Source organism: Anguilla anguilla, chromosome 14 (assembly GCF_013347855.1).
Source record: "Anguilla anguilla isolate fAngAng1 chromosome 14, fAngAng1.pri, whole genome shotgun sequence".
NCBI classification, from domain to species: domain Eukaryota; kingdom Metazoa; phylum Chordata; class Actinopteri; order Anguilliformes; family Anguillidae; genus Anguilla; species Anguilla anguilla.
The window spans coordinates 18,177,294-18,199,024 of record NC_049214.1 but is presented as its reverse complement, the minus strand read 5'-3'; the positions used below and the strand labels follow the sequence as shown (position 1 = coordinate 18,199,024).

Sequence of the window (21,731 nt, the reverse complement as noted above, 5' to 3'; positions counted from 1 at the left end):
TGCAAGCTTGCTCCGTCTGGTCATTGTTTTATTTTAACATTAAACAATTACAAGCAATCTCCGCATTGAGACTTGACATTAAATCTGATTTACTTTAAATTCTGTTAAGTGTGAATTGCACTCTGTTTGCACAAGTGCGTGCACAGACACATGTAAAAACACGCACAGATACACAACATTTCATTTCAGACACTTAAGAGCTTTGTGTAATGATAACGGGCGGTTAATTAGCATTTTCTATGATGTCCAGCGAGTAAAACACCTTGTTTTCCATTACAGTTTTTTTTTTGTTTTTTTTGTTTTTTACAATAGAATAAAATCAAAGGAGCAAAATTTAAATTTTCATAGATATCATGACTAGACACAGGACATCTTCCTACTAAGAACAATAAAATAAACAAATTGACTTGGAGACAGTTCAGAAGATACGTGTAATGTTATTGACCAGGTTTGCATTTAGCCTTGTTGATGAAATGTACCATAAGTGAAAAACCAACAAAAGTAAATTGACAAATATTTGCCATTGAAATATTTATTCACATTATTTGTAAGTTGGCTTCATTTGGTTGTGATGAAGTGATACACTGGAAGGTAGACATCTTAGCACAAAAGGTGATGAGTTTCTAGACCAAGATTTATAATTTTCTGCAACATTAGCATGTGATGCATTCATACAATCTGTAGTTAGGTCTTCCTATTCTATTCTTTTTTTCTGGTCATGGCTCCACAAACCCTGGGGTTAATTTTCTTTGGATTTTATTGTATTTTTTGACCAACAAATCCATTTCATAATATGCATGCTAAATATTTCATTTAAATTTTTTTATTTTAGTGATCTTTGCAGTCACTTGTCATTTGCTTTGATTACCACAGGAACCTCAAATTATTTAACTTGCTAATTAGATTTGTTTCCCTCTGATGGAAACTGATTGCAAGAAGAAAACAGCTGACAGGAAGTAGAAAAGACTGGGTCCCTAGTACCTTGAAATATGAAAATTAACTTTTAAGCAAAATGCAGAAGTAATTAAAAATCCAGTGCTGTTCTGTAGGTACCAGGGATTGCAGAGTGTCTCGATCTTTCAAATCATAGGTCTGGATTTGCCACTAGATTGAATCTATTTATAGATACAGAAAATGCCAAATAGATTTCATTTGAACAGAAAACAGATGATAAATGTGCCCTCTGTTCCCACATTTACCTGCCTACAAATAGAAAATTTCAATACCTTCAACAAACTGTCATCGGACCAAACAACATTTCCTTTCCAGTGCAGAAAAAAAATATTGGGACTGTAATGATAAGTATGTGCAGCATCAGTGATGGCTCCAGCTTTGTGAGTGAGCGAAGGACAGAGGTGTCCTGTGGTGGGGGAACGTGAGCTTACATTGGCAATGCACTATATTATACATAAACAAGAAAGCCTGTGTTCTGTCCATACTGTGTTTATTTCCAGGTGAATTTTTGTCCCATTGATGTCTAAGGCAACATTTAATGTAATCTGATACTCAACATTTCTCTAACAATGTTGTCACACTCAAAAACGAGTTCCATCAAAAAGCATTTTGTTCCAGAGAAAGAGAGGGGCATTTTCTTACCTGTGTCCAACGCTGAGCCAAACTGAGCCTTGTGTCATCACAATTCTTTCTTCTCTTCATTTGTTGGAATACTGACAGCTCACTTGAAACAGTGATCTTCACTGTCAGTGGGTGTGTCCCCTCCCTTCTCACCAGAGTCAGAGGAGGATAGAGCACAAGATGCTGAAAGGAATCCCAGATTGAGCGTGCACAGCAAGAGAAAGGTGATTATCAGCGTGGATGCGTAGACTCCTTGGCCTTGTTTAACAAGTCCCAATTTCACCAGTGGCATTTCTTCCAAAGTGAAACCAAAGGCAGACGTGGTGTGTGAATTCCTCCAGTCTGCCCAAATGTGGGAAGAAGAGGTCCTGTCCTGCTAAGCTTGAGTTCAGAGGAGAGCCCTGGTGTGTGTGGGGAATACCCAGTGCGTGGGGCCAGCCGGAGGTGGGGAACGTCTTTCCTGTCCATCACTGAGCCAGAGATGCCCTCCGTTTCCTGGGGTCAGGGCTGGATTGGGAAGGGAAGTTGGTACCCAGGGGTCAGGGGTAGGGGTGGACTGGGGGAGGGTACATCCTGGGTGGTGCTAGCGGCTGAGGGGCAGCTGGGGCAAAGCCATAGCCTGGTGGGGGAGGGTCTGTGCTGTCAGCACAGAGAAGGGGTGACCTGCAGGAGCACAAACACACGTGTCAGATCAGGATGCCACCAGGGACACTCAGACAGCTATGTCACTGTTGTCCCAAACATCATCTCTGAAAACCTCTGGCCTGCAGCCCGGGCAAGAAGACAGAGCGGATTTTTACAGCCACTCTCTCATACCATGACAGCAGTGAAAAAGCGGTAGAGGACAAGCAGTGGCAGATCAACAAAATTTAGTAACAAAGGGGTTGCAGCGACTTTTGGCGGGGAGGAGTGGGTGTGGATTTTTAATTCCCAAAAGAAAAATTACCTTGACTCAATGTAAATTAGTGAATTAATAAAGGACACACACAACACAAGCATCACTGTAAGATGTACCATAAATATGATATCAAGAGTTACCTTTAATATGATGTCATATGTCACATAAAGAATCATATATATGGGCCATCCATATAGCCCTTCGACACTGATAAAACAAACATCAAAAAGCAACAGCATCCAACATGGCTGGCTCTATATGAAAAGGAATAATGCAATGCACTGGACATTTCATGGGTGTAACTTTACTTTGAATTCTACGGGGGGAAGTGCTACAGATTACTAATCGGTAAGGCATCTTTGATAATGCTGGCTGAAATCATGGAGCAGTCACTGCAAAGTTGTTGAAAATCAAAGAAAACTGAAAAAAGGTGTAAGATTAAATCACCTGCGCAGCAGTGGTAAACGATTGCAATGACGTGTGCTACTGTAGTAACAAGTTTTTTAAAATTAAATAAAATTGACAGGCAATTACGGTTGCTGCTAGGAACAGCCCACAAGTTAAACACATAGACAGGCTGCAGCAATTAAATTGCTTAATTTGGTCCATTATATTAACTGAACGTCGTCAAAAATAGAGCATGCTCAAATTGCACTACTAAAATAAAACACGGTTACCGTGTGTCCATTATTATTTCTTTAAAGTTTTGTTTTGGTACAATATGTTGTATATTGCAAGGTTTGAGTCTTTGATGAGCGCCTGTTGTCACTGATGGGGGAAGGAGCACTGGGCGTCAACACTGTTTTGACAGGGGCTGTCAAACGTCTGATTGAAACAACTGATAAAGACGAGAATCTCGACCCCAGCGCATTCCAGTGATGAACGCACCGGCTCCAGTGCAGCTGCAATAGAGCCAGGGTGTTTTAAATCATCAGAACACCGGTGCATTCATCACCTTTGTAGTTTCAGCTAACAAGCTAATGAATAAGCTAGCTGTCTAAGTTTACATTCACAGGCTAAATTGGACAAAACGGAATTCAATCCAGAATGAATTCATTGAATGCTTGAATTCGCATGGAATGAGGGAGAGAAACTGCACAGAGGACTTGTGCAGTGGCATGTCTACATTACAATATTTTTGCAATATTTTCTTGCCTATTTTAGCCACATAGTGCTGAATGAAATTTTTGTATTATTTTTTTTAGGGACCGGGAAGGTGGGGTTGGCATTTGGGGCGGCAGCTGCCAACCCCGAGCCACCCCGTAGATCCGCCCCTAAAGACAAGGAACGGAGCGCGTGGACGAACAGGAAGGGGCCGCGGCGGTGCCCGGCAGACGCTTACTCTCGATGTATCCGTGCAGCGCCACCATGCGCGCTCTCTCAGGGCTGCCAAAGGGAGAGTAATGCAGGTCGTCCGGCAGGGAGGGGGGCATCCGAGACTGAGGGTGGCCCTGGGGGGGTCCGCTGTGCTGGGGGGTGTGCTTTTTGTGTCTTGCTCTGCAGTTTTGAAACCAGACCTATGAAAATGCAATGTTACCAGCAGGTATGTGACCACCAGACAACCAGCTTTTTCCATTGACTTCCTGGACATACTCCGTGCGAATGAGCACTAGGGATTCCACACACCTGTATCACCCGCCTGCTCAGGCCCGTCATGTCCGCCAGCTTCTGCAGCGTCTGGGCGTCGGGGTTGTTGTCCTGTGCAAACTGCGCCTGCATCACCTGCACACATCCCTGACTCAGTCAGCTACTTCCACCCATCCGTCCTCCCCATCAGGTGACCAGGTTCAGACTCCTCCCCCGTAACCTCTGTGCCACACCCACACGTCTGTGCTGTGCTATAGAAGGCGGGTTTACCTGCAGCTGCTCGGCAGTGAAGGAGGTGCGCGCTCTTTTGGCTGGTTTGGGCTGGCTGTCCTGCTCCGATGGAACCGCGCCCTCCAGAGTGATCCCACTTCCTGAGACCAGGAAGGAAGGAGGAAAAGAAAGAGATGACCTGCTGGTCACCCGCCACCGTCTTATGTGTTAGTCTAACGCGATGACCCTCAGACCAGAAGCTGAACTGTAGGCAGAGCCAGCTCTAGGATTTTGGCGGCCCTAAGAGTTAACTTAGTAATAGTGGTTCACAATTAAAATATCTTTAAAAACAAACACCATTTAAAACCTTAAGTGTGTGGCCCATGGATGCTTGTGGCCCTCAATGACTGCACAGAGCATTTATGCCAGCAGCCAGCTCTGCCTGTGGGTGAACTCACCGGTCTCTGCGGCCCGTTTGAGGTTCTCCACCATGGTGTCATAGTGGATCCTGCAGAGCACTTTCTCCTCTACCAAGCCAAACTCCTCGCCCGTAGAGAGCTGCCTCTTGCAGGAGAAGCAGGCGAAGCAGGCCAGGTGGTAGGCGTTGCCTCTCGCCCGCCTCACCCAGTCGCTGGCGTAGATCTGTCGTCCGCAGCGGGCACACTTTGTCCCAAACCTACTGTGAGAAAGAGAGGGTCTGGGACATCAACACTCTGCTGCAAACTGATATCACTCAGCAGTCTGGATGAGAAGGACATTCAGCAGAACTGTTGGAAAGGAACCCTGAAACCAAACCACCAAACCCTGAGTCTGTGATGCTTAGATCTGAAGAGAGTGTGAGGGGGTTCAAGTAGCAGGTGAAAAAGTTCCGCTACCCCCAATAATTCATAATGCCAAAACAGTAATAATATTTCAAAACTAGTTTATTCTCCTCCCTTGCCATTCCTCCTTCAAATCAATTTAAGAACTTCATCAAGTTAATGGTGAAATGTTTTTTAAATTGTACTTCGCTTTCATGTTTTGAAATTCTTCAGATCTGTTCTCCTGGGGGAAGCAGCAGCACTGAAGCAATTCACGTAAGATAACCTTGGAATGTCTCCTTCTGCCAGCGGAGCTTTAAATGCAAACAAACCAACACCTGCAATTTCCTGACTGACGTGTGAACGTCTGACAGACAGTCCCTTGTTGAAGCAGTGGACTTTCGTGGAGGCAATGGAAGACTGAGAGCAATCTCGAGCACATCACCTGAGCCCAGCTGCAGCTGACAGCCGTGATGAAGTCACGTTTTAAACACAAACCACCTGCAAGGACATTTCCTTTCATGTGACCTCTCACTGAAAAGCACTTAATGACCATTTCCATGAATATTCATGTGCATACCGAATTCACAAGTTGAAAGAAGGAAGAATTATTACGTTATGAAACAAGACACTTCTGCGGAAATTCTTGGCGTGGAGTTCCTGAGAAGTTTATGCCAAGAAAAACTTTCCTTTTGACGTTGACATTCACTTTTTTTTTTACCGCTGAGGTCCTGAATATTTGATTAATTTTACATTTTGTGGCATTTTCATTTCAGATTAATGAAACCTCTCCACTGAGAAGTACAAGTGACAAGCTAACACATATGTTTCCAGTGGTGTAACATATTTATGAGCTGAATACTTCCTATATGCCCAGTTCGCGCTGTGATTAGGGATAGGTGGCAGAACAGGAGTGGCCCAGCCCAGGTCTGAAGGCCAGTATGGACTGAGTGGAAGGCTACCCATAATCCACTGGCAAGAGTTAGAGGGAGGTGAATAGAATCTCTGCTACTATAGCTCTACCCTCCACCCCCATCTCCTTTGCACAGAAAGAGCTTCTATAAACAGTGTAATATAAACACTATCCCAAAGGGGGGAAGGGGGTGCATGGGGGGATGGGGCAATCAGAGGGGGAAGACTGATTTGGCAGTATCCCATGTGAGCATGGGCCCCGAGGTCTAAGCTGCAGTGAAGCAGAGAAGAGGAGCCCATGTCAGAGTCACTGCACGCGTAGGAACCTCGCCGTTCATGTCCGTCTCCCCACAAACCCAGACAGACTGTGGCCCCTGTCTGTGATTTCCAAACACATTTCTGTCCACTGATTCTATTTGCATGTCCACCCTTTCACCTGAGGGCTGCTTCTGCCCTTGTGCATTCCCCCCTGTCTGCTCTCACTTCGGACCGGTACGACACACAGCAACACGCACTGCTGCACTGACATGCGTTTGGTTGAAGGCCGAGCCCACATAGGCCTCTCCGAAATCGCGTTTACGATTCTCAGTTCAGATTACTAATAGTACACACACAACATCAGTCAAAACTGAGACTTAAGTGACTAAGTAAGGACTTTCAGCGGCCTGGTTCAAAACCAATGCTGCTGGATGTTGTACAGAGGAAGGCATTAAGTAGCGTGTCTGATAGCACTTCTGCACTAAAACCTGATATTTATTCTGGATTCATTTCTATCCACCCATCAGTAACTGACTTTGTGGGTGGGGTATCCTACTAAAAAAGAGCCTGCCTTCAGTGATTCTCCAGTTCCACCGCAATTTGCTTTCAGTAGAAAATAATGACTTGAGGGGGTACATGTTTTGTGGATTCATTCTGATATCCTCAGGGAATTCTTTAATCTTGTGTAAAATCCCCACCATCTCCAGAAAACACTGTTTCATCACTTGTATGTTCTGTTAACACATTCACCATGGGCATAATTACTATTTTAATATTCACACATGCTATGCTACACATGGTATAATTAAATAGAATATGAGAATATTATATTGTTATATTATACACTTACAGATTATATTGTCTGTTGTTGAAAAATTTGTAAAATGTAAATATACAATTTCTAAAATAGAATCATATATTTTCTCCCTTTTGCATTAACAGTGAAGCTGCATGGGGAAAGCAGTGCTGCAAGAGTCTATTTTCCAATGACCACAGTCTAAGCACTCTTGAAAACACTTTATTTTATCGCTCTCTCTGAATACAGTGTACATGACAGTACCACCAAGGTTAATTGCTTCCATAAATTACAGAAAGCGATATATCGGTGCTGCCGTTCCTGACGGCTGAGTGAGCAGTTGAATTGCTCTTTCACGGTGACCCTGCAGCTTCCCTGACTGATGTTAACAGAACAGAAATAGTGCATTCATCCAAAACAATGCATATGCAATTCACACAATATGTGTACATACGCATAATGAAAACGACACCAGAGACTTAAGCCTCCTCAATGCCTATATGAGGTCATAAAGAGCAGGTAATTTTATTCTATCTTGTCTAAGAATTTTCAGCCATGGGGTTTTGCGCCTGTGATTAGATATATCACAGATCCCAGGCTGTGGTAGTCTATGACCTCATTTCTGGTACTTGACATTGTGAAACTCACATCCACCCTGGAGAGCCTCATAGAAATCTGTGACTAGAAACCTGCACAACGTACACGTACACCTGGCGAGCGTCGGTACTCCATGGCAGGATACGACAATCAAGTGGCTCCATTATGCTGCCCATGAAATACGCGCAGCAGCATGCGTCTCCATCTCTGTGTCAGCAGGTACCCGCGATACGCTGTTTTAGCCACTTCCCACGTGAGCCATACCGTACAGCCATATAACTGGAGAGTATGCAGTATAGTGGTTCATAGCCATATAACTGGAGAGTATGCAGTATAGTGGTTTATAGTCATATAACCGGAGAGTATGCGGTACAGTGGTTTATAGCCATATAACTGGAGAGTATGCAGTACGGTGGTTTATAGTCATATAACCGGAGAGTATGCGGTACAGTGGTTTATAGCCATATAACTGGAGAGTATGCAGTACGGTGGTTTATAGTCATATAACCGGAGAGTATGCAGTACAGTGGTTTATCGCCATATAACTGGAGAGTATGCAGTACGGTGGTTTATAGTCATATAACCGGAGAGTATGCAGTACAGTGGTTTATAGTCATATAACCGGAGAGTATGCAGTACAGTGCCTACTCCATGCCCTGCATCCCCTGCACATGCTGAACCGTTTTTTATTTCCTGTGATTCTGTCATTAGGAGGGCAGTCAGTATAGGCAGATGAGAGACTGGTACAAATCAGACAGCATCTTTCAAAAGATATCCTTTTGAGCCGAAGTAAAGAGCAGTTTCAATCTGGTCGGCACGCTTAAAGCCAGCACTCACAATTAGCAACACTATTCATACTTTTTATTATTCTTATTTACCTTTACTGATTTGGGCAGCATTCAAAACAACATGTTTCAGCCTGTGCCTCTCCTTCAGGAGTTATACTGAATCTGTCCATGTTCTGACTCCAGTAAAACCACAGATTGCTATGGCTGACCGTAAGCACTAGGGCTGTAATACACTGTACCTATTCTACAGTGCAGCTATATCCCCCCAGCTGCGTGCACGCCGACAAAAACCACACATTGTAACATTCATAGTCACCAACACAGCATGTCCTGCACAATTTAAACCTTCCTTAACCATATATGCAGTATTAATGTTAAATGTATCCCACATCACACATAACATGAGAACAAACAACTTTACACAGTGGAAATACATTTAAAATGGTTGATCTGCTTGCAGTAAAACCAAGCTCACATGAGTCAAAACGTCAGTTGTTTGCAAGTGTGTGTTTTTGTCTCGGCAGTGTGTGTGTGTGTGTGTGTGTGTGTGTGTACGTGTACACATTTGTTTGTGTGTATATGTGTGTATACTGTATATGTTTGTGTATATGTGTGCACTAATACGCATACTATCCAAGATGTATAATATTCTACAGTGTGACTGAACACATATTCAATTTGTGCTGACAGTGATGCTGATTTCTGCTTCTGATTTATGGAGATTATAATCCTCAAACCAGCACCTTGTATCTGGTTATGACTTGCACCTTCTTTTGAGTTCAGACTACTGAGGCAACACAGAGATACAGATCCACAGAGACCAATTGTTTGGTGCACCTTTATCGCAGCACCAACATCCAGCACAGTTCTCCTCGTTCTCAATGATACACTCTCATAGCCAGGCTGCCTCCTATGTGTTCTCTTATAAATTCTCAAACATTACCCACACTGGCTTCAGGCTGTTCTCTCCATGCATTTGAACCCAACTGCTCGGCTCTTTTGCAAGCTTGGAACTTTTAAATATTCTAGTCTCGTCTAATAAAATATATGAGGGAGTCAATAACAGCTTTGCCTTGGTCAAAATAGACAAAACTAAAAAATAATTAAATAAAAAATTGAATAAAAAGAGCCACGCAAATATACATGATTGTGTATCAGCTGAGAACATCTATTTCCAAAGTGATGGTCACAGCAACCGGAAGAATTATTTATACACATGGAAAGTTTGAATGACTATTTTTATACAGGTATCTTCAATATACTATTTGAAATTATGTTTATTGGTTTATGCATGATCCTTAACAGCGCATTGTGCTATAGAAGATCAGGCATATTTCTATTGTCTATGTATTTTAAGGAAGAAAGTCCACATTCTAATAACTGGACTATGTAGGGACATTGAAAAAAAAAAAATTAATTCAAGGAAATTAATATTTTTTAACCAAGAAAATATTATTGTGGTGACCCTTAAAACAACCATAACAAGACTACCACAACTATAACTTTCATTGAACAAAAAACTCTTGTAATAAAATTAAAAGGTGACTTCTCATCCATATAGGTCTCAGAGATAACATGGCTGGTGAATTGGAGTGGTCGGATATTTTTCACCAAAGCCTGGTGAAAAATGTTGTCTGTGCAGCAATATTATGTTCATTTCCATTTTTATATTTTCAATCAAGTTTATGTTTTCATTTTTATGCCGTTGCTTCAGTACTCTTACAATGCATACAGTGCCTTTATCCACACTGGTTCCACACATATATTCTCAGGACTTTCATTGCATTAGCAAGTGCATTTACATTTTGAACTCGACGCTGAGGGATTCTGTACATTAAAGCAAGCGTTTCATGTTCTGCACAACATGATAGGTTTAGTGGCAGCTTAATTAAATGGACAAGAATACAATGTTTTCAGTTGCAACATCACTTGTTCAAACTTAATATTTGAAGTTATGTGCAAATCAAATTATAATTCAACTACATGGAGGGCTCCATCTTTATCCAAACTGTTCAACAATATGAGAATGCTTCACAATGTGGCTGATTTACACTTTCAGCTGTCACTTGCTCAGGCATTTGGCTTTGATAAAACATCTTGTTAAGCATCACTTTGGATTATAAGTCTCAAGTGTACGATAACCCTCCAGAGCAGAGCTCCTAAGCAGAGTATCAACTTTAAAGGACCAGTCACTTCAGATTGACAAAGGGTAAAAGGGAAGGCTGAGCAATTTGTTTTTCAATTGAAAGTCTGTGAAGAGTGTTCTCCGAACTTGTAGAGTTGCGGAGAATCTACTTTGAGACCTCCGTGGATTGCCTATACAATTATATAATTCCAATGCATGATGTTTAGGCGTACTATGTTTATCTCAAAAATCGAAAGAATAATAGGACAAAAATTATACTTTAATGCGTTATGTTTACCTTGAATTGACTGCAATGCATTCCACCTTTTCGTGTGGTATTTAAAAAACGTATATCAAATAGTGATATAGATTAAAATAACGTACCTGAATACTTCTTAACGCTCAATTAATCCATAGACTAATCAACAAAGGATGTCAAAATGACTTCAGTATCCTTAAAAATGGACGGAATCAAAACCAAACCAAGACCATCCTGCTAAACAAAAATGACAAAACCAAGAGCAGCTTCTGTAGAACCAAGAGCCATCAAAAAAGTAAAAATCCGCCCGTGGCGGTTAGTTTGTAATCTTCAATTAGGGGGAAAGTAAAAGTTTCGATTGAATTCCGGCCTTTTACAACTAAAAGAGAAACAGCTGTGCGTTTCCAATATTTTTTTCTCTGTGTGCTATTCAGTGAGGCTCACTCTAAATAATTACTTTTTTTTTTACTATGTTTTAGGCAAACAAATACATAGACCTATACATTACAGGGCAGAGTAAGAAAATAATTTATAATGCGCAAAGTATAAGAAAATACTATAAAAATAGATATTTATAAATGATATCATCACAATATTACAATACAATATAAACATTCTCTTTTTATCTATGACAAATTGTGCTTACATTTCACATGTTAATCATTTAGTATATGATTTTTTAGCCAGAGCGACTATTGCGACATTACAACAGTTAATTGAACATATGCAATCATATGCTACTATGTCTTAATGTATTGAAACTATTGTAATGGTCATTGAATTCAGCACCATCATACTCCTTATTATCATAAACCTACTCGTCACCACCATCACCAGCACCATTCTAAACCATGTATTATACACATATGTGTCACACATAGTTTATTAAACGTTGAATGGTGTTAAACGTTGAAAATATCCGCCAATAATCTAAACGGATGATAAATGTTATATTTTCGTGAAACCACGAATTAAAACAAATTGGCACCTTTAGATCGGTATCTTTAAATCTTTAAATCTACATTAAAGTAGCTACACACCAAAACAAATCGGTATCTTTAAATATGACGTATATTCTGTTGCAGATTCAGGTTCTGACAATACCTGCAGATTCAGGTTCTGACAATACCAGCCTGCTGCTACTGGATTGAGGTTTCGTGTTTTTGATTCGCCTGGACTGTTTTCAAAAGACCTGTTCTGCGTATCCTATGTTTTAAGATATTGTTTTCTTTTAATTATCAGTGTGAAGATAAGAATTCTGAGTGGAAGAAGCCAAAAGAGTATCATAAAAGGAAACATGTATTTACAGTAGGATAATGTTCCATGGAACACAGCTATGTTTTGAAATTCTTTCTGAAAATCCCAGCTAGACAGACCGCATTTTACGTGAGGACACCACTCAGTAAGAAAATGGTTTGGATGTTGGATCTGGCAACCGTCTTTTTGATATTTTTAAAACAAAGTGCAAAACTTACCCTACCTGAAATAGTCCATTTTACAGAAGATCTCTTTGTTTTTGATGTAGCAGCTGCTGTGTTGACGCAACGACGTCCTGCACACTGAACACTCCAGACACCTCACGTGCCAGATTAAGTTGTTTACCTGAGAAGATATGAGGAGAAAGACTATCAAACCGGCCTACTTCAGGGTAGGATTCAAAGGTAGACATGATGACAACAACAACAACAACAATAATAATAATCATCATAATAATCATAATCATCAAAGCGTTTTTGCCATTTGATATTACGCAAAAACTGTACAATATTATCTATCGTTTTTCATTATACTTTATCTACCCCTCAGCTTTTTTCATTCGAAAAAAAAAGTATATTACTGCAAAAGCACTATTTTTTGTGATTGAGACTTATTCGTCAGGGTACAGTACAGTACAGTACAGTCTTGTCATAATGTTTTCCCAAACCTGTTATTTAATATAAGTTGAAAAATGATGAGAGGTTATGGAGAATTAGCCTAGAATTTTATCACGGCGCAAGTGTTTTTGTCCTGTATTGTTTTGTGACATTTAATGCAGTGCAATATTATATTATAATCTACAAATACTGTTCAAACTTTTGAACATTGTCCGAAATATTAACGCTTGAAGTAAACGTAAATTAGTACATAGTACGAATAGATCGAGTGCCTTCAATTTTTTACACGACGGTGAGGCCAAACCGCTTTGAGATTTAAATTCAGTTTTTTTTTTCTTCTCAGAGAAAGAATTCACAAGGACATGCAAAGGTGAATAGATGTACGCCTTTTAGAAAATCTAATTATTCACAAAATATTCCGAAAACTCAGACAGTAATCACTGATTTAAAAAAGCTTATATATTAAGAACAGCAATTAAATATTCCGAAATAAATATAAAAATTCGTTTTTATGTCATTTGTACGGATAACAACAACAACAACAATAATAATACAAATAATCATAATAATAATAATAATAATAATGATGGTGATGATGATGATGATGATGATTATTAGTATTATTGTTGTTGTTGTTGTTGTCGTTGCTGCTGCTGCTGCTGCTGCTGAGGTAGTAGTGCGTATCTATAGTTGAAGAGCTTGAGGTTGTTGTAATATTACTAATTATTGTATTCATTTTCATTAATCTTTCGCTTTACCAGTTCTGTTATTCATATTTAAATTTTTATTTTCTTGAGAAACCAGAGCTGGGACACATAACTAACAGAAAGCACGCCACAAGGCCTACTAAATACATAGGCACACAGGCGTGCCAGGATTCGACGTTTATTTTGACCACGTGACGTTCGCGTAAAGATAAAATGAGGAGAATAATTTTCCATTCAAATGAATTCAAAACTATAACCTTGTAAAAAGTGTTAAATCTCTGGTTAGTAGTTTAAATACGCCATTACCTCACTTTCTCTGATGTAGGAACTATCTGTTCATTTGAACTTCGAATAGGATTAAAATCTTTTCGCATTTCATGTATTGCATGTCTACATGTTGCATTGCCAGATGTATTTTGTACTTCGGAATCTGCCTGCAGAATTCCTTAAAAGTGCTTAATTTGCCTTGGTAAGTCTAATTTAATCTAGTATTAGGAAGTCACACTGCTGAATTTGCACGGTGAGGACGTCTCACCTTAAATAATTAAGATAACAGACAGAAGGCTTCCGATCATTCAGGAATTAATTGTATCACAGGTGTAATTGACTACAGAATCGAGTAATATCGTGATTAGATAGCTAAACACTATGCTCAATCAACAGGATATCGAATTAAATATAACCCCCTTCATGTTCATCAGCCAATGGCAACCATGTCATCTCAAAACAACGAATCCGCGTAGATGTGATTTTCAGATATTTCAAAGCCAGTGAGTTGCTGATTCAAGTTCTAATTTTGAAAAAGATGATAGTACCCTTTATATCTGAGGCATTTAGCATACGCTGTTATACGGAGGCAACTGCACACTCTACAGTCTTAAAATGCTATCAATTCATACAGCTGAATTTCTGAAGAAAGTCAGATTAGGCCGATTACTTTGCTGGAGGGTGCAGTGGCTGTGCTTCACCTGGGAATCATAGCTATAACGCCGATTCCCAAAGCCATATACACTACTGAAACTGAACATCTGATACAGTGGCAGAATGCTATTCCTGTAACATTCGCAGTGGTGTTTTTGTGTTTTTCGTCTTCCAAGGAAGTCTCCCATACATAATAAGAAAACAACTTTTTAGTTCACACTACAGATTCACATTACAGTGTCGTCATGTCATATGTCCAATGTCAAAAATAAATGTACGCTAGAACATGCCATGCAACATTCAGACGACCGTCACCCTTCAAACAGTTTTCGTCCTTTACTCACATTCAGGTCCTGATGGAACCCCTAAGGAAAAAGCCTTTCCGTAAAGCTTCCGTGCAATACTTGAGACCTACATCCTCCAGTACACACCCTGTTGTGTTTACATGAAAACGCGAGTATCCGAAACGACAGTCTGTGTCCAGTGTGAGAATGATTTAAAAACAGTTTATTCTGCCATCAATCGTAATTCTCTCTTCACCCTTATTCGACGTACACTACATGCTTAAAAATAAATTATTCGAAATATTATACCGTAGGCCTATTTGCTTCACGAATAGTCATTTTATTTTTGTTTTGTTTAATCTGTTAATATTTCACTCTTATTTAACAGAGCTCAATGGGAGAAGAACTCGCGGACAGAAATTTTAGAAAATAGCCTATGTGACTTAAACATACAATATGGATCATCCCTGTATGAATTTTGATTTACACCAATTTTAAATTATGCATACAGAGTTGTTACTGCTAACATCATAACTATAATAGTGTAGGCTTACAAGTAAATATATTTATTCTCAAAGGGTGGTTGCAAATGATTGACTTCATGACATGCAATGAAATGGTAACCTATGCATTTTATTTACGCGCGAGCCCGCATGTATATCTGTTTGTTTTTTACGATTTAATTTGATTATGAAATTAGGCCTATATTATTATTTAATGTTATGGTCTCAGACTGTCTAGTCTGAAGCATATCATTAGTTCACGTTGAGTACGAGATGTTTTATTCCCCAGAACGGAGATTAAAAATTCACTGTCATTGTCAAGTCAGTCACGCATTTTCTACGGTCTTTGTGCGATGCACTCACTCATACCTTGAGAAGGTATCTATCCAGAATCTCCAATCCGCAACTTGCGCACACGTTCTTCCCAGTGGACGGCACAGAGGACGAGGATGATGTAGGAGAGCATACAGACGGAGTTGACGGAGGACTCGGGGAAGAGCGTGCATCGTCCTTTTCCATATTCGACCTGTGAGATTCTCCATCGGAGTGAGACTGTATTGTGGAAGGTTTGTAAATGGCAAGAATTAAGAAACACTTAAGGCAGCTACGCACCAAACCATTTTAAATATGATGTTATTTCATCCAGATACGTTTTTCATCAACATATCAACTTGTTTGAAGCCATTTCCCCTGCATACAGTAAACTTCAAGCTTTGAGGTCGCAGATGTCCTTAGGTTCAACGATTCAAACTGGGAACACAGGATTTGCATGGCTTGAAAACGCTTTAAAACTGCGCAAATCAAAATCAAATGCAATTGCCTAACCAGGGCTATTTACCGATTACTTATGGTAATCTTCACAGTAGATTAGACTTGTGAAAAGAAATAAGTAGCAATATTGAGAAGCGCGTTTTAAACCATAAGGGAATATTCTGAGGCTTTATTTAGCATTAGCCTGATTTAATTTAATTGCAATTAAATTTTTAACAATATGAGCCAATTTACAACAATAAAAACACAGATTAAGCATTTTAGTGTGTTTTTAGTAATTAGTAATAAGTAAAAAAGAAAAAAATCTAAGTAAGGAAGGGATAAATGCAAAAATGAATCTAAAAGGAAAATTACAATGGTAAATAAAAATGCGTAACACGACATACATATATACATTTATGGTATGGTTTATTTTAGCGGATTTGTCTCAGAGTTGCTTGGCCTGGCTCTTCTGTGATTCGCTTAAAAATGTACTCACCATTATCTGCGCGTGTTTGGCTTCCAAACAGAGCGAAGCTCCTGGTGTACTCTGTGTTCCTGCAGAAATTACCTACAACAGATTTAATACCAGCAAAGTCAACTGACGGAGTTCTGTTGCACTAAACCTCCCCGTTGCACAGCAGCCTATATAAACTGTCCAAAACAATAAATAAGTATTTCCACTGTGTATTTAAAACCTCACAACAAAAGCTCTTTTTAATGAAGCGATTTCAATTTGGATTGATTTTTCCCTGCACTTAACCCGTGCCTCTTAAAGTAATCGTCTATCCCATGCAATCCAGGGCACTGAAAAAAATAAACTACCTGCAATTAGAAATAGCTTGAAATGCTCAGGATAAGAGGGACCCGAAGTGTCAATTTCAACTGTCAATCAGAAAAGGCATCGGGCCACCCAAAGAATTGCAAATTTGATTTTTAATGGCAGTAATTAAAATCGAATTTTTCCAAGCAGAATTGCCATTTCAAGAGGCTGGACTGCAAATCACACTATTCATAAAAAGCACAATTTCCAGAGCTCGCAGCTGATCAGTGCACACGAACGAGAGCGATTCTTAATGCATCACTTAAAGATAAAACGCAACACGTTCTTGGCGATTAAGACAGTATTCATGAGGACGTATAAGCGACGTAACAGTGCTTTTATATGTATTTCATAAGTTGATGTTATTTATTTTCATGTAGAATTCTTGAGAAAAATGACGCAAATGTGTTTTCTCTGACTTAACTACGTGTTTATTTTCACGACTGGTAGTTAACGGTACGCATTGGTCAAATATTTGTTACATAGCCTACTTCACCTTTCGAAAAATCTTTAAAGAAGCAAAAACATGATATGTACGGCGATTTGTACAGAATTAAATCAGGAGTTTGGCAACAACATTACCTGTTTCACTGGAATTCCTTCGGATAGAAATTTATTTCCCTCAGGTAGAGGGGCCAAAACTTCATTTTTCCAATACATGAAAAAAGACCTCGAAAATGCAACAGTCCAGGAAAGACCGAAGTTAGTAGCCCAGCTGTCTTCAGGTTCTGTATAGTGCCACACTAATTTAACGTTCATGCAGAACGATAAGCGACAGTTGTATCCTCTGTGTTATGGATCTTCTCGTGCATCTGGATATCTTTTAAACTTGATTAGAATGCAGACCACATTTTCGTCTCCAGAATATGCAGTGGTAACTTGCAGACACACTTTCTTTAACAAGGGAAGGCTAAGCGCAATCGCCGAGGTTCGAGTGGGTTGGGTAGCAGGCGGCCAAATGGGGGTTGTTGTTCAGAGCGCCTTATTTAGAACAGTTTGTAAAATTCTTCCTTCCACTTTTTTTCCCTTTTGGGATGGAATTGCTGACTGCAGGAAGTCAGTGGAGTTGAGGGGCTGGCAGGTCTGCTCTCAATCTCCTGGAGAGCGCTAGACCGTCAGTGCAGGGCACCCAACGTCTGTGCTTCTGAAGTGAAAGTTTAGCGCGCGCCCCTCGACGGATGGGGGAGGGTAAGTCCTGTCATAGGTGTAAGAGGGTATGGTTTATACTACGAACCTATAAATACAACAGAGAAACTTGAATATTTGTATACTTGTAATTACTGTTACTTGAATATTTTAAACCACAACACAACTGCTGCTTTTCTGGCAGGCTAATTAAAACCTAGAAGCTGCTCTCTTGCGCGTGATTATTTAAACATCAAAATTATTTAAATTAAACATTCAACTGATGACCTTATTTTAAGTCTGAGTATCAATTTGTTCATCTGCTTCTAATTAGGTAAAGGTAATACATTTAATTTTAAAATCCATTTTATGCGCAGCATGATCTTCACTATTGATAGGCTATTCTATCAAGCATGTGTATGGTATCGGCAATCATGACATTGAAAAGGTCAAATTCTCTAGAAGTTAATTTTCAGACAGAAAAATGCAATCTTTACTGAAGTACTGGTATGTGTTGCATAGACTATTAAAATACAAATCACAGGTGCTTGACACATTTATGATTTATTGGCGTACAAATTGTTTATCTAAAGCGTCTCTTCTTCACTGCTGAGATTTCCTCATAGAAAACTATAGTATTGAAGACCGTTTACCTAAGACGTTTATGTGACATTGGCCTTGTAATACATCTAGGCTATACAAAATAAATGCCATTTTGAAAAGTTCCCATACATAGTCCCATTGACAAGGGAAAATACCAGATCGAACAAAATATTACTGATATTCAAAATAACAACAAATGCTCTTGGTATGAGAGATAAGTTTTTTATGGATGCGGTTCTGCAATGTCTACCATAAAATGCAATCTTACCAATGCTATTATCAATAAAGACAATGCGATCTGAACATAGTCACTCTGTTGCAATAGGCATGCTATATTGTGCAGGTCAAATCCTCGAAGGTCGAAATAAGGAAATACATCGTCTTTAGTTTCAACAATGCACAAGCTTTTGAGGAAGAACATTATACAGTCTCTAAAAAACCGAAGTGAAAGATAGCCTATGTATTTTCTATCTAACAGTCGCGCGCGAATATATGTGTGTGCGCGCGCGCGTGGATAAGCAAATATTCCTCATCTGATCGCGCGCACACATTCACAAATCTTAACAGAGGACAAACATACATACCTGCGTGCTTATATAATAATAATAATAATAATAATAATAATAATAATAATAATAATAATCAAATTCGATGTCATTTCAGCGTATATTATTTATTACTATTAATAATAATAATTATGATAATAATCAAACACAAACAAACCTTCATTGTGCGGATCATTATTTCATAAATGACTGAGATCGGTTTAGTCAAACGTCTATATACAGGATGAACGATATCAAGTAGGCTATTAATTTTCTCCGACAAATTGCACAAGAAAGCATACACTGGTTACTAATATTACCTGAAACGGTTGTTCCACATATTCTCGCCGACTTCAATCCAAATTAAGAACCTGCATTTGATGAGAATGACAGCGACAAGAACATATGTCGTGCCAAAGAAGTACACAATAAATGTCCAGTGTTACTTAAAATCTAACAGAGTACATATGAGTCCTAAAGGGACCAAGTAGGACCATATGTACCCTGTAAGAGTTGATTTAACACTGAACATTTTACTGTAACAGAGCTGGACGGAACATCCCACCAGTCAATAAGTAAAATTTCAATCCTACTTTCTAAATGTAATATGCTTTTTTCTGAACGGGCTACTGCTGTCAGTATAATGGACACCAATGAACTCTGTGTTAAAACGATTAAATAGTTTTAGGCCTACACTAGACTATTTTCATTAAGCCTAAGTGTTTCTATGTGATCCGAATTTATTTTGCTATTAAGAAGGCACGCATATGCCATTGGAAGAATAGGCAATAGAAATATCATTATGTGCCATTTAGCCTGAAACTCCATCCTTCAAATGGATGTTCCAGAGTTTGAATCCTAAGTGGGGCACTAGGCTGTTTAATATATAATTCGCGTTATAGCCTACTGAAATTTAAGTTAAACGGAAAATGTGGCTGTGCAGTACTTCACTCTCAAGGTTATACATTTTATCGGTTTAAAAATACAAAACTCGAATAAAAATGAATCCAACCTTCCAATGAAAGTATAAATATTAGACGCTACTCACTTCTCATAATTTCAGTAGATACCAAATGCTTGTATAGCCTAATATTAACAATATTGAAGGGCACATAAGCCAACAAATAAATGCAAATGATAAAACATGCTTTTTTTTAAGTAAGTCGGAATTGATCTGCCATTACGGGGCCGTCATTTTTGGGATAATCATTGAATCTGTTTCCAACTGCAACAGAGCTCCGCATGTTGCCACAAATGAAATGTGAAGACCTAGAGGTTCTACAGTGCTTTCGCTCGGAATACGGAATGCATGAGAGCACCCACCACCTTTAGTACGATTTAGTTACATAAATAAAGAACACAGGTATGAATGCACATCGTTGCAATGCACTTTGGCTTGCACAATCTGAATTTATATCAGAAGAGACGACCGACATGACACAAAACCAGAACTCATATAGCTAAACTTCTACAAAAATAGCTATTTTATCGGACTGTTAAATAATTTATTATTTGTTATGCTATTTATCGCCATGATACAATTATTTAGTTTGGCTTGCGTTGATTCTGAGATTATTTCACAAGAATGTCAGGTATGGTGGTAGAGTACTGCTCTATAAATGAGGTGTGTCCCAGTCTGAACCATAGAATCAACCATTTGCTCTTCGGCTAGTGGACACTTAAAGTGTTGCTTAAGAATGTGGCAACTGTGGGCTCTCTTTCTTGTGAAGTGCACAAGTGTAGTGTTTTAATAGCAAGTGGCTAAAATCAAGTTTCATAGCTGCCAGCCATCATTCCTCGTTAGTTCTAAGGCAGATTCCATGAAAATACTCTTCACTGTCATACACATTTTATTTCATTTTAAAACTGTAACATCCCTCATAGTGCAAATATTTCTGAGATGTTAGCACAGATATGGAACGTCCATATGCAGGTGCAACTGCAGAGGGCAGTGGAGAGGAGCTGCATCCTCATTTGTTTCCCTAAGACTGGGATACCCGTCAAAAGCACAACCGCCAGACACCTGAGGAGTGTTCATGGATCAAGTACAGGGCCATTACGGGCAGCACGCTTTTTTGGACCGTATCACAATGAATATCCGTTAAATGTTCTTGCAAGTATCTTTCACAGATGGTGAAAGTGTCACCTGTACAGGAGTTACTGTATGTATATACTATACAGTGCAAAGTGCTGTTGCAAGAGAGCATTTCAATGACATGTACATGGCACAATCTTATTGAAGTAAAATAATTGTGTTTTACTTGAGTATGTTAAAAATAAGAAAGATATTACAAAATGATGTTCTTCTTTTTCAAATGTACTTATCAAGATTACATTTTAATTATTCAAGCCTGTCATCTTGTTATGTCTGATTAAATATGCACAAGTGCTCTTGTGTATTTTAATTAATTTCTGGTCAAAACTCTTCTGAGGTCTCTTCTCAGTCAGTCTCTTGGCACTCACAAGACTGCATTAACTTTTTGCACTAACATCTTGTTGCAGTAGGCCCTAAGTGAGGAGCACTGTAAGCAAATCATGCCTTACAATCTTCACAGTTTCTACCTGGAGCATTTCAGACTTCATTCACTACATGTATGGAGTGGCCTACATATCATTCTTACAGAGCACAGTGTATGTCAATGCTGGTTTAATTCGCTACAAGCATCACACTGCCTCCAAATGATGTCACAATAGGTCTAATAATGTAATTGGTGTAGCTGTTAGAAGGGGCTTGTCATATTGATATACAATGCCACTTTAGAGAAACAGCCGTTGTCAGTCTAAGAAAATC

General features: G+C 39.3%; 1 protein-coding gene across 4 annotated transcripts; it reads right to left on the bottom strand.

Moving 5' to 3' along the window:
• Window positions 1-254: 254 nt before the first annotated feature.
• Window positions 255-20,047, bottom strand: lhx6 (LIM homeobox 6). Of its 4 annotated transcripts, none has more exons than XM_035390431.1 (9): window positions 19,261-20,047; window positions 16,344-16,415; window positions 15,464-15,646; window positions 12,286-12,407; window positions 4,729-4,949; window positions 4,331-4,431; window positions 4,100-4,195; window positions 3,816-3,990; window positions 255-2,238 (listed from the first exon to the last, which is right to left on the bottom strand). In XM_035390431.1, the coding sequence occupies exons 2-9, from the start codon at window positions 16,344-16,346 to the stop codon at window positions 2,159-2,161; spliced, it is 981 nt and encodes a 326-aa protein (XP_035246322.1). In that variant the 5' UTR covers window positions 16,347-16,415; window positions 19,261-20,047; the 3' UTR covers window positions 255-2,158. The 4 variants fall into 4 exon arrangements, with proteins under 4 accessions (XP_035246322.1, XP_035246319.1, XP_035246321.1 ...); XM_035390428.1 differs by lacking the exon at window positions 19,261-20,047 and adding an exon at window positions 17,250-17,825; XM_035390430.1 differs by lacking the exon at window positions 19,261-20,047 and adding an exon at window positions 17,250-17,825 and having other exon boundaries at window positions 3,816-3,970.
• Between the last annotated feature and the right edge of the window lie 1,684 nt (window positions 20,048-21,731).